The sequence below is a fragment of the Rhinatrema bivittatum genome, chromosome 1 (genome assembly GCF_901001135.1).
Source record: "Rhinatrema bivittatum chromosome 1, aRhiBiv1.1, whole genome shotgun sequence".
Classification (NCBI taxonomy): Eukaryota; Metazoa; Chordata; class Amphibia; order Gymnophiona; family Rhinatrematidae; genus Rhinatrema; species Rhinatrema bivittatum.
In genome coordinates, this window is record NC_042615.1 from 36,409,747 (window position 1) to 36,424,084 (window position 14,338).

General features: G+C 45.7%; 1 protein-coding gene across 1 annotated transcript in view; it reads right to left on the minus strand.

Moving 5' to 3' along the window:
- LOC115087848 (malate synthase-like) overlaps positions 1–14,338 on the minus strand; it is an 87,670-nt gene that overhangs the window by 20,700 nt on the left and 52,632 nt on the right. Inside the window, exon 10 of the mRNA XM_029595534.1 lies at positions 13,309–13,387. Within this exon, the coding sequence (XP_029451394.1) occupies positions 13,309–13,387 (79 nt within the window). The remainder of the gene's footprint in view (positions 1–13,308; positions 13,388–14,338) is intronic.

Here is a 14,338-nt window from a genome sequence, read left to right on the forward strand (position 1 = left end):
ATAATTGACAAATAGAACATCCAATAATTAAAAACTCAAAATGTTTACAAATTTCCCAAACACCAATGAAATATTTCAAAACAGCAGATACATCAAACAACATCCAATAATTAAACTGATAAGGATTTTAAAAATCCCCTACTCTCCATACCTGGGAACTTTTGATTTCTTGTTTCCCAGAGATCTTCATGGATCAGTAGGGTAGGAGAGATGCAGAAATTATATCCTCTCTCTCCCTCATACACAAACAGATGCTTCCCGCTCTCTCATACACAGGCACACAGACTCTGCCCTGTCTCTTACACACACAAATATACACAAAGAGAGGCTGCTTTCTCTCTCATACATACACATGCACACACATACATACACAAAAATGCTGCCCTCTCTCTCAGGCACATTCATAGGCTCCCTCTCAAGCACACACACACACACACACACGCTGGCTCTTTCTCTCAGATACACACACACACTGGCTCCCTCGCTCTCAAGCACACTCACAGACTGGCTCTACTCCTCTCCTCCACACACACACACTCAAAGATTGGCTTCCCTGTCCTACACACACACACAAAGGCTGGCTCCAGTCCCTTTCCTCCGCACACACAGTCATAGGCTGGTTACACTCCCTAACCTCCATATATACACATACAAACATGCTGGCTCCAATCTCTCTCCTCCACATAAAGTCATAAGAACATAAGACTTGCCATACTGGGTCAAACCAAAGGTCTATCAAGCCCAGTATCCTGTTTCCAACGGTGGCCAAGCCAGATCACAAGTACCTGACAGGATCCCAAAGGGTAGACAGATTCCAAGTTGCTTATCCCAAGAATAAGCAGTGGATTTCTGCATCTCCACCTTAATAATGGTTTATGGACTTTTCCTCCTGAAATTTGTCCTAACCTTTTCTAAATGCAGTTACACTAATAGCTTTCACCACATCCTCTAGCAACGAATTCCAGTGCTTAATTATGAGTTGAGTAAACAAATATTTTCTCTTATTAGTTTTAAATGTATTACCCAGTAACTTCATTGTGTCCCCCCTGGTCTTTGTACTTTTTGAAAGAGTAAACAACTGATTACCATTTAGTGGTTCCATTCCATTCCATTTTATAGACCTCAGCTCTGCTCCTCTTATTATCATAGCCCATGTCCTCTCTTCCTCTCTGGCTTTACAGCCTGTGTTAACTCATCACTGTAAATCCCAACCTTGCATATTTTTTTTTTTACTAATGTAGTAATCTGGGTCCAGTTATCATATTATGGTCCAGTTTCACCCTCCCCTCTGCTTGAGTTTTCCATCTTTGATGTCTCAATAAGCATTTCATTGATTCACTCGTTCTCCTAGGTGCTCCTCAGCCTTGCCACTTCCTCTCTCGCAGGCCAATACAGTAAAGTGTGGCCGCGGTTACCCTGCTTCTAACCTGCCTTCTACTCACAATTTGGCCGCGTTAGTCCAACCCGCGATTCACTAACCCCTTTAACCCATTCTTACCGCTTCTTTAAATCAACGAGTAACCCCTTCCGCCCGCGGCATGTATATGAGATGTAAACGATCGGATTAGCTATTCCCTACCATCCAGTAACGCGCGCCCCGACTATCGCCTTTTTAACCTGCAGTTTAGCCGCGCGTTTAACCTGCTAATTTACCGCCTACCCTTACCCCTGCGTTAGAGGAAGGGGTAAGGGTAGGCGGCAAACTTTCCCCCAGCCCCCGCTCACCTGCCCTGGCCGCGTCCATGGGTGCCGGTCTCCGGGGCAGCCCAGTCCTCTCTACCCTCCTCCCGAAGCAACGAAAAGCGAAAAAAGTGAAATTTGGGCGCTCAAGCAGCTGGCGGAGATCCCCTCGCGACCCGACACGCAAAGTTAAACTTACTTTTCCCGCAGCCCTCCCCCGGAGACGGACCGCGGCCCCCCTGCCTCCGGGGGGCTGCCCCCTGCCTCCCGGGGGCAGCCGGCGAAGACGGATGCCTGCACAGGCCCTCTCCCACGATCGCTCCCGGGCGGCTTCCTAACCAAAGCGCGGCCTCTCCTCCGCAGTTTCTCCGCCCTTCCGCCGTGACGTCCATTCGGGCCCCCAAGCCAGCAAAGCGCCGAACGGGCGTGCGTGCATGCGTGACGTCACGGCGTACGCCCGTTCGTGCGAGAGGGCCCGTGCAGGCATCCGTCTTCGCCGGCGGCAGGGGCAGCTTTCGCCGCCGGCTGCCCCCAGGAGGCAGGGGGGGGGGGCCGCGGTCCATCTCCGGGGGAGGGCTGCGGGAAAAGTAAGTTTAACTTTGCGTGTCGGGTCGCGAGGGGATTTCAAATGTCATTTCAAATGACAGGTACCAGCGCACCCAGGATACTGTACAGGCGCTGTATAAAGCGCTCTATACAGTAAAATGGGTTGCGCGGGCCTAACGCCTCACGGACGCTTCTTGGACGCGGCTTGCATTTGCAAGTTATTTAAATACAGTATCGAGCGGTAGGTGAGCCGGACTGTGCGTGCGGCAAACGCGGGTGCGCCCGGCACTAACGCAGCTCTTCCTACCGCTCCTTACTGTACCGGCCCGTCGGTTTGCTATTTGTTTCCTGAGGGAATCAACCTGCAGACATCTTTCACATTTAACCAGTTCCTCACTGTGGATCAGTATATCCATCTGGACAGCAGCAGAAGGAGTAATAGTGGTGACAGCTTTGATGATGCAATGTTTCCTGGGCATCCTTCTGGAGTAATGTCTCCAAATGGGTTAATTTGGGGCACATCTTGATAGGAATAAACCTCACTCGTAAGCCAGGGTACATTGAGTCTGATCTCGGTCTCTCGAAGTTACTGCTAACACCCTTCTTAATACTTGCATTGTGTCAGAGAACCTCCTTCTGGAGTTCATAGGTTGTTTTATGTATAGGCAACATGTTTGTGTAACTTTTTATAGCTATTCTCTTTAATTGATTGTTCTCCACACAGAACTATTAATATTGTGGAATAATAAGATAAGCTTGAAAGTTCTTTTTAATCAGGCCAATTTCTGTATCTTTCTGTCATATTTTCTTGGTCTCTAATTGTGTCATTTGACTTGATATTTTCTTTCTCCATACAATGTGGACAAGAGCAAGGTGATGCATATACGGAAAAATAACCCATGCTATAGTTACACAATGTTAGGTTCCATATTAGGTGCTACTACCCAAGAAAGAGATCTAGGTGTCATAGTGGATAACATTGAAATCGTCGGTTCAGTGTGCTGCGTCAGTCAAAAAAGCAAACAGAATGTTGGGAATCATTAGGAAGGGAATGGTGAATAAAACGGAAAATGTCATAATGCCTCTGTATTGCTCCATGATGAGACCGCACCTTGAATATTGTGTACAATTCTGGTCGCCGCATCTCAAAAAAGATATAATTGCGATGGAGAAGGTAGAGAGAAGAGCTACCAAAATTATAAAGGGAATGGAACAGCTCCCCTATGAGGAAAGTCTAAAGAGGTTAGGACTTTTCAGCTTGGAGAAGAGACGGCTGAGGGGGGATATGATAGAGGTGTTTAAAATCATGAGAGGTCTAGAATGGGTAGACGTGAATTGGTTTTTTACTCTTTCGGATAATAGAAAGACTAGGGGGCACTCCATGAAGTTAGCATGTGGCACATTTAAAACTAATCGGAGAAAGTTCTTTTTTACTCAGCGCACAATTAAACTCTGGAATTTGTTGCCAGAGGATGTGGTTAGTGCAGTTAGTATAGCTGTGTTTAAAAAAGGATTGGATACGTTCTTGGATGAGAAGTCTATTACCTGCTATTAATTAAGTTGACTTATATAATAACCACCACTATTATTAGCAACGGTAACATGGAATAGACTTAGTTTTTGGGTACTTGTCAGGTTCTTATGGCCTGGATTGGCCACTGTTGGAAACAGGATACTGGGCTTGATGGACCCTTGGTCTGATCCAGTATGGCATGTTCTTATGTTCTTATGATGGTACTGACACGTCTGTTGGCCATGTTGTCCTTGTGTGTTTCTCCTTTACCACAATATCAGGTTTTCTTGCATCAAGCTTTCTGTCTGTTGGACTAGGAGCGTCCCAGGTGATCACAATGTCTTTATTCTTCTACAATTCCCAGTGCTTTTCTGATGCCATGATGTTACAGTGTTTACCCAATTTCCAGTGGATGTTTTTCTGTATACAGGCCTATACTTGACATCCAGCGATGAGGTGTGTACGCATTTTTAGTTCCGTTTTACAGAATCTGCAGTTATTGGTTTTACTGGGTTTCTTTCCTATGCTGGCAATGAACCACCTTATCCCTAATCCACTATCCTGTGCTGCAATTATCAGTCTCTCATCCTGAGGTTTAAGCTCCCCTCTCCTTAGCCATTTCTGAGTTTGAATTCCATTCCTGTGGGGTTTTGAAGCACTATATTTCCCACTATATTTGGACTTTTGCCAATTGATTTTCCTCGTTTGCTGATCTGATTCTTTAGAGATTTTATTTGCGGTAAGTTTTTTAATTCTAAGAAGTTGTTTGATCTTCATGTCTTGAAACTTAATTATGCTTGTATTTGACAGATATTTAAAAAGCCCCTGATGCAGGAAATCGTCCTTGCCAAAACATTGTAATGTTGGGCATCCATATACATCTGTGGGATTGAATGAGAAACTGGCAGAGTACTGTAAATTCAACAACAGCTTAAGACTACATTGTTGGAACAATTTTTTGAAGCATCCATATGCTATGCTGTCTTTAAATTCCACTGTCAGAAGAACGACAAGATAAGTACTTAATAAATATTTTTTTTGGATTTTATTTGCACAGAAAAAATACTAAAAAATGTGTTGCCAATAAAACACTGTCTTGTTTAAATGGATGGCAATGGTTGGGTTGGTAGATTATTTCTTTATGGCCGTGTGTTATGTTAGGGAACGCTAGAAGAGCGATCCCAACTTGAGGGGAATGTGTGCCCTTGGGCCTTGGCACGACCCCAGATGAATCCAAGACAGCACTGAGGGTTGGTGAGGCGTGTCCCAGCATGGACGAAGACAAAGTCTGACCCTCTGCCGGACCTGCATGATTCTGGAAGCCAACAATACTATGTTGGTAAGTGAACAGTCCTCCGACCGTTCCCAGCTCTTTCGGACCTGCCGCTAGGTATCGGCAAGAAGCAGCAGGCCGGACTGAGGATGAGGGCAGACGGAGGCCTTGCGACACAGAAGACTCAAGATGAGACAAGAAGACAGGATCTTGGAAGGTACTCGACAAGATGAGGAACTTGAAAGACTCTTGGACGAGACGAGAAGCTGGGAAGGTTCAGACATTGGTACTGTCTCTCAGGGCGCCCTACACAGTCCACCCGCGGAACTGGTCACGGACCATCCTGTCCCACTGCACGCTGGAGAGGCTGGTCATGGACCACGCGGAGAGTGGGACAAGCACAGGAAGGGAATCCAGCTGAGACGAAAACTAAAATGACGGGAACAGGAACTGACGAGACAGATTTACCCCAACAAGGTGTCATCTGGAGAACCAAAGAAGCTGGAGGGTCAGAAGGACTCGGAACGAGCAAAGGAGAAGTGGAACCTCGGAACATCAGGAAGTGAAACATCAGGAAGCCTGGAACATCAGGAGGTGAAATATCAGGAAGCCTGGACTAGGAACTTCAAGACATGAAGACATGGACATCAGGAAGCCACAAAACCAGGAAGCAGCCGAGACATGGAGCTCCAATGAAGAACGAAGACCTGACGGAATGCTGGAAGGTGAGACTTCCAGGAGCAAGTAACTCCAATGCAAGGAAAAGCTGAAGTGTTGGAGAAGCCCTTTTATAGGGCTGAGACAGGAAACAGTCATCAGGTGGGGCCCAGGGCATATCCAGCCGTGGGCCCTTTAAATCTAATGAAGAGATGCGGCCCGCGCCTCAGGAACAGGAAGCAGGAAATTGTGCAGGACGATGAGCAGGGCGGGGCCGAGGAACAGGCCCAGCATTGTCGGCAGCTCTCAAGCCACAGAGGGCAGACTGAGGAGTGGCTCCAGCCGCAAGAAAGACCGTGGACTGCGGCCTCTAGCCCACAGGGCAGGCAGAGAGAAGGTAAGAGGCTGCCCATGAGGGCAGAATCATAACACTGTGATGCCTGCTTAATGGCAAAAAGCATTTGGTATGATACCAGCTCATAGAATTTACTATAAATACATTTGTGGGGGATCATATTTTGTATGCTGTTCCCCTTTGTGCATTGATGTAATTTTGGAACATTGCCTTTGCTTCTTTTAGTGTGGTAGTGGATTGTATTCCTGCCAATTCCTGTGAAAGAGCTAAGAGAGAATCTCCTGAAAGCATGGCAGAGGATGAAATGTCAGGCTCCTGGGGAAGCTGCTTGCTCCTGGGAGACCCCCCAGTCATGAAAGATTTCCTATCAGGAGAAGATTTAGAACTGTGAGTAGTAAAGGGAATCCTCCTGTCACAATCCTGGCTGCTAGGCAGCCCTCCCGCCAGCAGAGGTCCTCACTGAGTCATACCCTCTCCTGCTCTAGTCGCTTACTTGATGGCTTCATGATGCAGCAAAGCCAGCTCTATTTAGCCCTGCTTCTCCTACAATTTGGTGCCTCTTCATGGAGTCATCGTGGCTCCTTGCATTGGCCTTCCTTGCTTTGCTACTGCATGGCCCCTGTGGCCTCCTTGGCCTTCTTGCCTTTTCCTGAGACCTCTTTGGCCTTCTCATCCTGCCTTGTGGGCTTCAGATATTCAAGTCTCGCCTTGCCCTGCCTTGCAGCCTTTGTGCCTTTTAGTCTCACCTTGCCCTGCCTTGTGGCCTACTTAGACCTCATTTTCTGTTGCTTGCTTGTGTTGTCTTACATGTACCTTGTTTTACATTAGATCCTGTTTTGTGTTTGTATTTTCTTTGCCCTGTTCTCGTGTTCCTTCCAGTCTTATCCTGTCCGGTTCTCCCTTTGGCCCTCTGCTCCCTGTGGGCCTTCAGTTCTCGACCTTGTCTCCCACTACTGCCTTGCCTCCAGGTCCAGCCTCTGTCTCACTTACAGGCCTTGCCTCCAGTTCCATCCCTTGTCCCCACCTCCTGCCTGTCTTCAGTTCCAGTTCTTGTTTTCACTTCCAGGTCTGTCTTCTGTTCCAGCCTTGTCTCCAATTCCTGACTTGCCCGACTGCCATCATGTACCTTGCCAGGAAAGTCCTGTCATCCCCAGAACCTACAGGCTTAACCCAAGGGGAAGGGAGCTGGCCAGGCAGAAGACCTTGTTCTATTCTGTCCTGAACTTCTGTACTGCTCCTGCTGGGGGATTACCAAAATCCAGGTCAGGAATAAGCAACACGCTTTAAATTTCTTGCGTTTTCCTGTGATAGTATAAATAGAGGTAGAAGAAAAAATAATAAAAATAAAACATGCCAGACGTAAAAAGTACCATAAACTGACAATCATAGCAAAATAAAATCACCTCATACAAAATCATGCTACAAATCATCATAAAAACTACAATTATGTAAATAAACAGACTAACATTAATGAATATAAAATTACTAAAATAAAAATTTCTAAATACTAAGAACATTATTGAATAACTTGAAACTAATCAAACTAGAGTCATAATAGTTTTCAATATAAATGTATTTCTTCTATACCACAAGCTTCAAAATTGTTCAATGCTGTTATACAATACAGTAAACAGAAATACAAAATATTCAATTCAGGAACATTAAGGACAACAATAAAATGCATAAAACAATATTCTTCAAAACATTTTCTAAAACTAATCAAAACACAATCACAAAACAGATAAACTTCAAAGATCCTGTCCAAAAACAACTCATCTAAATCCTAACTTAAAAGGTAAAATAAAAAACCCAAGACTTTGTTTTCATCGAAAAAGCAAATAATTTCGCTCCCAATGCAGACCACATGGTATTTCATTTAATGGCTTTGGGGCTGACAAGAAAATGTTCTCTTTCTAACTCTAACCAGTTGGAGATTGGAAGAACTAAGTATTTGCAATATGACTGCAGATGCTGACCTTAACGGACACAAAAGCACCTACTAGTCAACCCGTTACAAAAGATATCCCAGACCAGACTCCCTTAGCAACTTAAAAGGTAAGGCGAGGACCTTGAACTGCCAACCCAGTGAAGCTCTTTTAGAATGGGTCTGATGTACTCACGTCTTCTGCTTTCTTACACCACTCTGACTGCACAATTCTCAACTAGCTGCAACTTACAGAGAAGTCTGTCTGACAAACACATGTGAAGACTACTGCGGCAATCTAAGAGGTGAATTTTAGAAGCCTAGCACGTGCATCAATCGAGGGAATGCGTGAATACGTTGGGCTTACGCGCGCCAACCCTATTTTAAAAAGCGCCCAGATACACACGTAAAACCCACTGCGCGCTCATCCTAAAAGTTTCCAAAAAGGGGCAGGATGTGGGCATGGGCATTTCAGGGCCTGGCCAGGAGATGTGCGTCTAAATACTCACTCGTCCTGGTGGGCGCTGAGGTCCTCTGCCACTTAACTTTACTCCTTTATGGAGGACATGTAAGTAATAAAATACAATGATTGAGCTATTTCTGAGAGGTTGAAAGGAAGGATCTGGGGCAACTGGGGAAAGTTTAGGCTGTCAAACCAGGGGGATTTGGAGAGCGTAGCTGTTAAATGGAAAACCTGGTGGATGAACTGGTTAAACTGGCAATGGCATGGGCGCGCACCCCTTTTAAAATTCCCCGACTTACACAAAAGAAGCCTATGTATGCGTCCACTTAAATTTGGTGGACATGTGCGCAGCCAGGCTATTTTTATAACATACGGGCGCATATGCATGCATATGTTATAAAATGGCCGCGTATCTCAGCACGCGCCTCCACGCCGGTTTAAAAGTTACCATCCCTATGTGTATCTACTAGTGCCTGCAAAACAGACCTTAAATCACTTGCTCCAAGAAAGGACATATGCGTCTGTTACGGTTTGTGAATCCAAGAAATAGGGTGATAGCCTTACCTCAAGCTGGAGGCTGAAGTGCGACACTCAGGCCAAACAAAGATCCTGCAAGGATGTGAGGCAGATGACACCAACCAATCCTAGTACAGGCAGGGGTCGAGGCAGGCAGCAGACAAAACAAATCCGAGACCAGGCAGGGGTCGAGGCAGGCAGCAGACAAAACAAATCCGAGTCCAGGCAGGGGTCGAGGCAGGCAGCAGACAAAACAAATCCGAGTCCAGGCAGGAGTCGAGGCAGGCAGCAGACAAAACAAATCCGAGTCCAGGCAGGGGTCGAGGCAGGCAGCAGACAAAACAAATTCGAGACCAGGCAGGGGTCGAGGCAGGTAGCAGACAAACCAAATCCGAGTCCAGGCAGGGGTCGAGGCAGGCAGCAGACAAACCAAATCCGAGTCCAGACCAGGGTCGAGGCAGGCAGCAGGCAGTCCAAAACCAAGGACCAAACTAGGGTCGAGGCAGGCAGCAGGCAATCCAAATCCAAGATGTAAACCAGGGTCGAGACAACTGAAGAAAACACAGAGCGAAGCAGCACCAGCACAAGCAACCCTGAAGCTGTGGCAGGAAGGTGCTGTAAACACTGTGCTAAATCTCCCAAGTTCCGAGGATGCCCGACACGCTGAGGGGGAGGAGCCACAATGGAGTGCGCGTCCCGCCACACTGCCATCAGGAGATGCCGCCAAAGATGGCCACTGCCACGCCACGGGACCGCTGGAGCGGAACAGATTCCGGCTTGCTTCATAACAGCGTCAAACCAAATGTAACTCAAAATGCATGTTTTTGAAACATTATGGGGCGGATTTTAAAAGGTGCCGGCGCGCCTATTTTGCATAGGCCGCCGGCGCATGTAAAGCCCCGGGACGCATGTAAGTCCCGGGGCTTTCGAAAAGGGGAGGGAGGGGGCGCGTCCGGGGGCGTTCCCGAAACGACGCGGCGTTTTGAGGAGCGTGCCGCGGCGTTTTGGGGGCGGGCCCGGGGGCATGGTCGAGGCCTCCGGACCAGCCCCCGGGACCGGAGGACGGAGCGGGGCTGCCGGCTGACTCGCGCAAAGTTACGCCTGCTGAAAGCAGGCGTAACTTTGCCAACAAAGGTAGGGGGGGGGGGGTTTAGATAGGGCCGGGGGGGTGGGTTAGGTAGGGGAAGGGAGGGCGAAGAAAAGTTCCCTCCGAGGCCGCTCCGAAATCGGAGCGGCCTCGGAGGGAACAGGCAGGCCGCGCTGGGCTCGGCGCGCGCAGGTTGCACAAATGTGCACCCCCTTGCGCGCGCCGGCCCCGGATTTTATAAGATACGCGCAGCTACGTGCGTATCTTATAAAATCCAGCGTACTTTTGTTCGCGCCTGGTGCGCGAACAAAAGTACGCGATCGCGTAGTTTTTAAAGATCTACCCCTATTTGTATGCATTTCAAGGGTTAAGGCTGAATTAAAAATAATACCGAGACTGTAAATTTGGCTGCACAAAAAGGTGTATGGGGCTTTTGGGTAGAGGGTAAAGGGGTTTTGAAGCTACACACATACATTTTGATTTCAAAAAGTACATGCATGAGTGGCATGCTGATAAATACCTTTCGAAATGGGTCACATGCACATAAGAACATAAGAAATTGCCATGCTGGGTCAGACCAAGAGTCCATCAAGCCCAGCATCTTGTTTCCAACAGTGACCAAATCAGGCCACAAGAACCTGGCAAGTACCCAAACACCAAGAGGATCCCATGCTACTGATGCCAGTAATAGCAGAGGCCATTCCCTAAGTCAACCTGATTAATGGCAGTTAATGGACTTCTCCTTTAAGAACTTATCCAAACCTTTTTTGAACCCAGCTACAATAACTGCACTAACCACATCCTCTGGCAACAAATTCCAGAGCTTAATTGTGCATTGAGTGAAAAAGAATTTTCTCCGATTAGTCTTAAATGTGCTACTTGCTAACTTCATGGAATGTCCCCTGGTCCTTCTATTACCCGAAAGAGTAAATAATCTATTCACATCTACTCATTCAAGACCTCTCAGGATCTTAAAGACTTCTATCATATCCCCCCTCAGCCGTCTCTTCTCTAAGCTGAACAGCCCTAACCTCTTCAGCCTTTCCTCATAGGGGAGTTGTTCCATTCCTTTTATCATTTTGATTGCCCTTCTCTGAACCTTCTCCATCACAATTATATCTTTTTTGAGATGCGGCGACCAAAATTGTACACAGTATTCAAGGTGCGGTCTCACCATCGAGCGATACAGAGGCATTATGACATTTTCCGTTTTATTAACCATTCCCTTCCTAATAATTCCTAAGAATCTGTTTGCTTTTTTGACTGCCACAGCACAGTGAGCCAACGATTTCAAAGTATTATCCACTATGATGCCTAGATCTCTTTCCTGGGTGGTAGCTCCTAATATGGAACCTAACATCGTTTAACTACAGCAAGGGTTATTTTTCCCTACATGCAACACCTTGCACTTGTCCACATTAAATTTCATCTGCCATTTGGATGCCCATTCTTCCAGTCTTGCAAGGTCTTCCTGTAATGTATCACAATCCGCTTGTGATTTAACTACTCTGAATAATTTTGTATCATCCGCAAATTTGTTAACCTCACTCGTCGTATTCCTTTCCAGATCATTTATATATATATTGAAAAGCACCTGTCTAAGTACAGATCCCTGAGGCACTCCACTATTTACCCTTTTCTACTGAGAAAATTGTCCATTTAATCCTACTCTCTGTTTCCTGTCTTTTAACCAGTTTGTAATCCACAAAAGGACATCGCCTCCTATCCCATGACTTTTTAGTTTTCTTAGAAGCCTCTCATGAGGGACTTTGTCAAACGCCTTCTGAAAATCCAATAGGAACAAACAAGGGTTAGACGCCAAAATCTTTTCCAAAACTTTATTGTGGTGGAGACGTATAAATTCTTACTGCCCGCCTCTGGCCGAGTTTCGCCGTTGATCAAACGGCTGCCTCAGGGGCTCAATTTAGTTAGATGGACCCGGAGTAAAACATTCAAAATCTTGTGTCACACATTTGTGTGATTCGCTGTGTTAATCCTTATTCTTTCTTAAGAAATTCTTAATCTTGTTAGTGCGATGTATTTATTGGAATTCCAACTCAAACATCAAATTGATTCCTTATTGCAATTATTTGTACTTCAACTCCTTGTCAGAACATTCGTCCCCACGATGTTTGAGTTGGAATTCCAATAAATACATCGCACTAACAAGATTAAGAATTTCTTAAGAAAGAATAAGGATTAACACAGCGGATCACACAAATGTGTGACACAAGATTTTGAATGTTTTACTCCGGGTCCATCTAACTAAATTGAGCCCCTGAGGCAGCCGTTTGATCAACGGCGAAACTCGGCCAGAGGCGGGCAGTAAGAATTTATACGTCTCCACCACAATAAAGTTTTGGAAAAGATTTTGGCGTCTAACCCTTGTTTGTTCCTAACGGCTTTTTTAGACCGCCTTCCTTTGTGTTTTTTGGGACCTTCTGAAAATCCAATACACTACTTCTACTGGTTCACCTTTATCCACATGTTATTAACCTCTTCAAAACAATGAAGCAGATTTGTTAGGTAAGACTTTCCTTGGGTAAATCCATGTAGACTGTGTTCCATTAAACCATGTTTTTCTATATGCTCTACGATTTTGATCTTTAAAATAGTTTCCACTATTTTTCCTGGCACTGAAATCAGGCTCACTGGTCTATAGTTTCCTGGATCGCCCCTGGAGCCCTTTTAAATATTGGGGTTACATCGGATTCTTAGCTACCTAACAATCCACTATCAGCCTAATTTTAAAAGGCCTATGCGTGCCAACGCCGGGAGATATGCGAGTGGCCGGGCCTTGTGCACGCCGCGAGGATTTTCCAAGGCCTGTGGCCACGCGCGTATCTCCCGGTGCACGCTGAACAATCGGCTAACAGAAAAGGGGCAGGCTCTGGGCATGGCTGGACTAGGACAGCGCCATTAGGTACTGTCCTGCTGAAGTGCGCGCCGGCAGCCGGCCCACCCAACCTGCTACTGCTCCGAAGGGCAGGTAAGTATTAGAACAAAAAAACCCAAAGCTAGTTAGAGGGGTTTTAGGTGGTTTAGGAAGTTCTAATGGGTTTAGGAAGTTCTCTCCTAGTCCACTCCTTGTTTTTGAAAATCAGGTTGTCTTGTGCATGCTTAAGAGTGTCCTTGTAACTCTTCAGTGAGGCACACCAACGAAAAGATCTCCTTAGAACGAAATATAAAGCAAAGCAAGAACGAGGAGGAAACATTTATTTTTCTGTTAGTAATATTGCATTATAGCATTAAAAACCTACCTAAAGGAAAATATGAAACCTATATTGAAGTTACCTTTTGCATTGGTTCCACTAAGCCAATATCATACACCATAAATCCATCCACTCCAGCCTCAATTTCAAAGAGCTTTAGCCTAAAATGTACACATGAGAAAACGATTAGTGCTGGAATCAGTGTTTGGTATCACCTGCCTCCTTGCCCCTCCATGGCCTTATCCTGAAGTTTTAGTTACATAAATCTCCATTCATTCTGCCACAGGTTATGGGCACACACTGTGCTGACTGGATAACTAAAAAAAAAAAAAGGGCCATCAGTGGCCCACCCAAATCAAATGTTCACTCGTAGGAAAAGGTCACATGGCATGCTAGTTACATGAAGTACACAGCTACCATTTGGGAAACCAGGGCCTACGTTTTGGGCAAATATCATTTGCCTGTACAGTTTTGAAATGGCACATCTCCTTCCCGGGGATTTATTTGTCCTTCCGCTTCAGGAAGGGAGAAAAAAAATGTTCCACCTAAAAAACATAATGCAAAGCAAAAAAAACAAAACAAAACTCTCTAAAAAGGCTGCAGGGCTTTTACCCAGTGCTTACAATGAAAGTCCTGCTTGTCTTTTGCACAATTTTGCCTCTGTGTTTTTTTTTTCTCTCCCTTTCTGAGGTCACAGGAAATTAAATGCTTGTGCATACGAGATATGGTATTACAAAACTGGACAGGAAGTTGCAGGAGGTTTTTCCACTTCTTTGCTTTGCTCGGCTTTTGCCCTTAACTTAAGTCTGGCCCAAGACACTATAGTTATTTCTTATTTCTTGTTTGATTTACATTCCACCTTTCAGATGCTTCAAAATGGATTACATTCAGGTACTGACGGTATTCCCCTGTCCCCAGAAGGCTTACAATCTAAGGGGATAATTTCCAAAAGGAGTTACGGAATAAAAACTGGGTTTTACGTATGGAAATGGGCTTTTGAAAATTGCTGTGATATATGCTACTTTTATGCAGGTAAATCCTTTTGAAAATTACCCCTAAGACTGTGCCTGAGGCAGTGGGGGAGAAACCTGACTTGCCTGAGTTCACAAGGA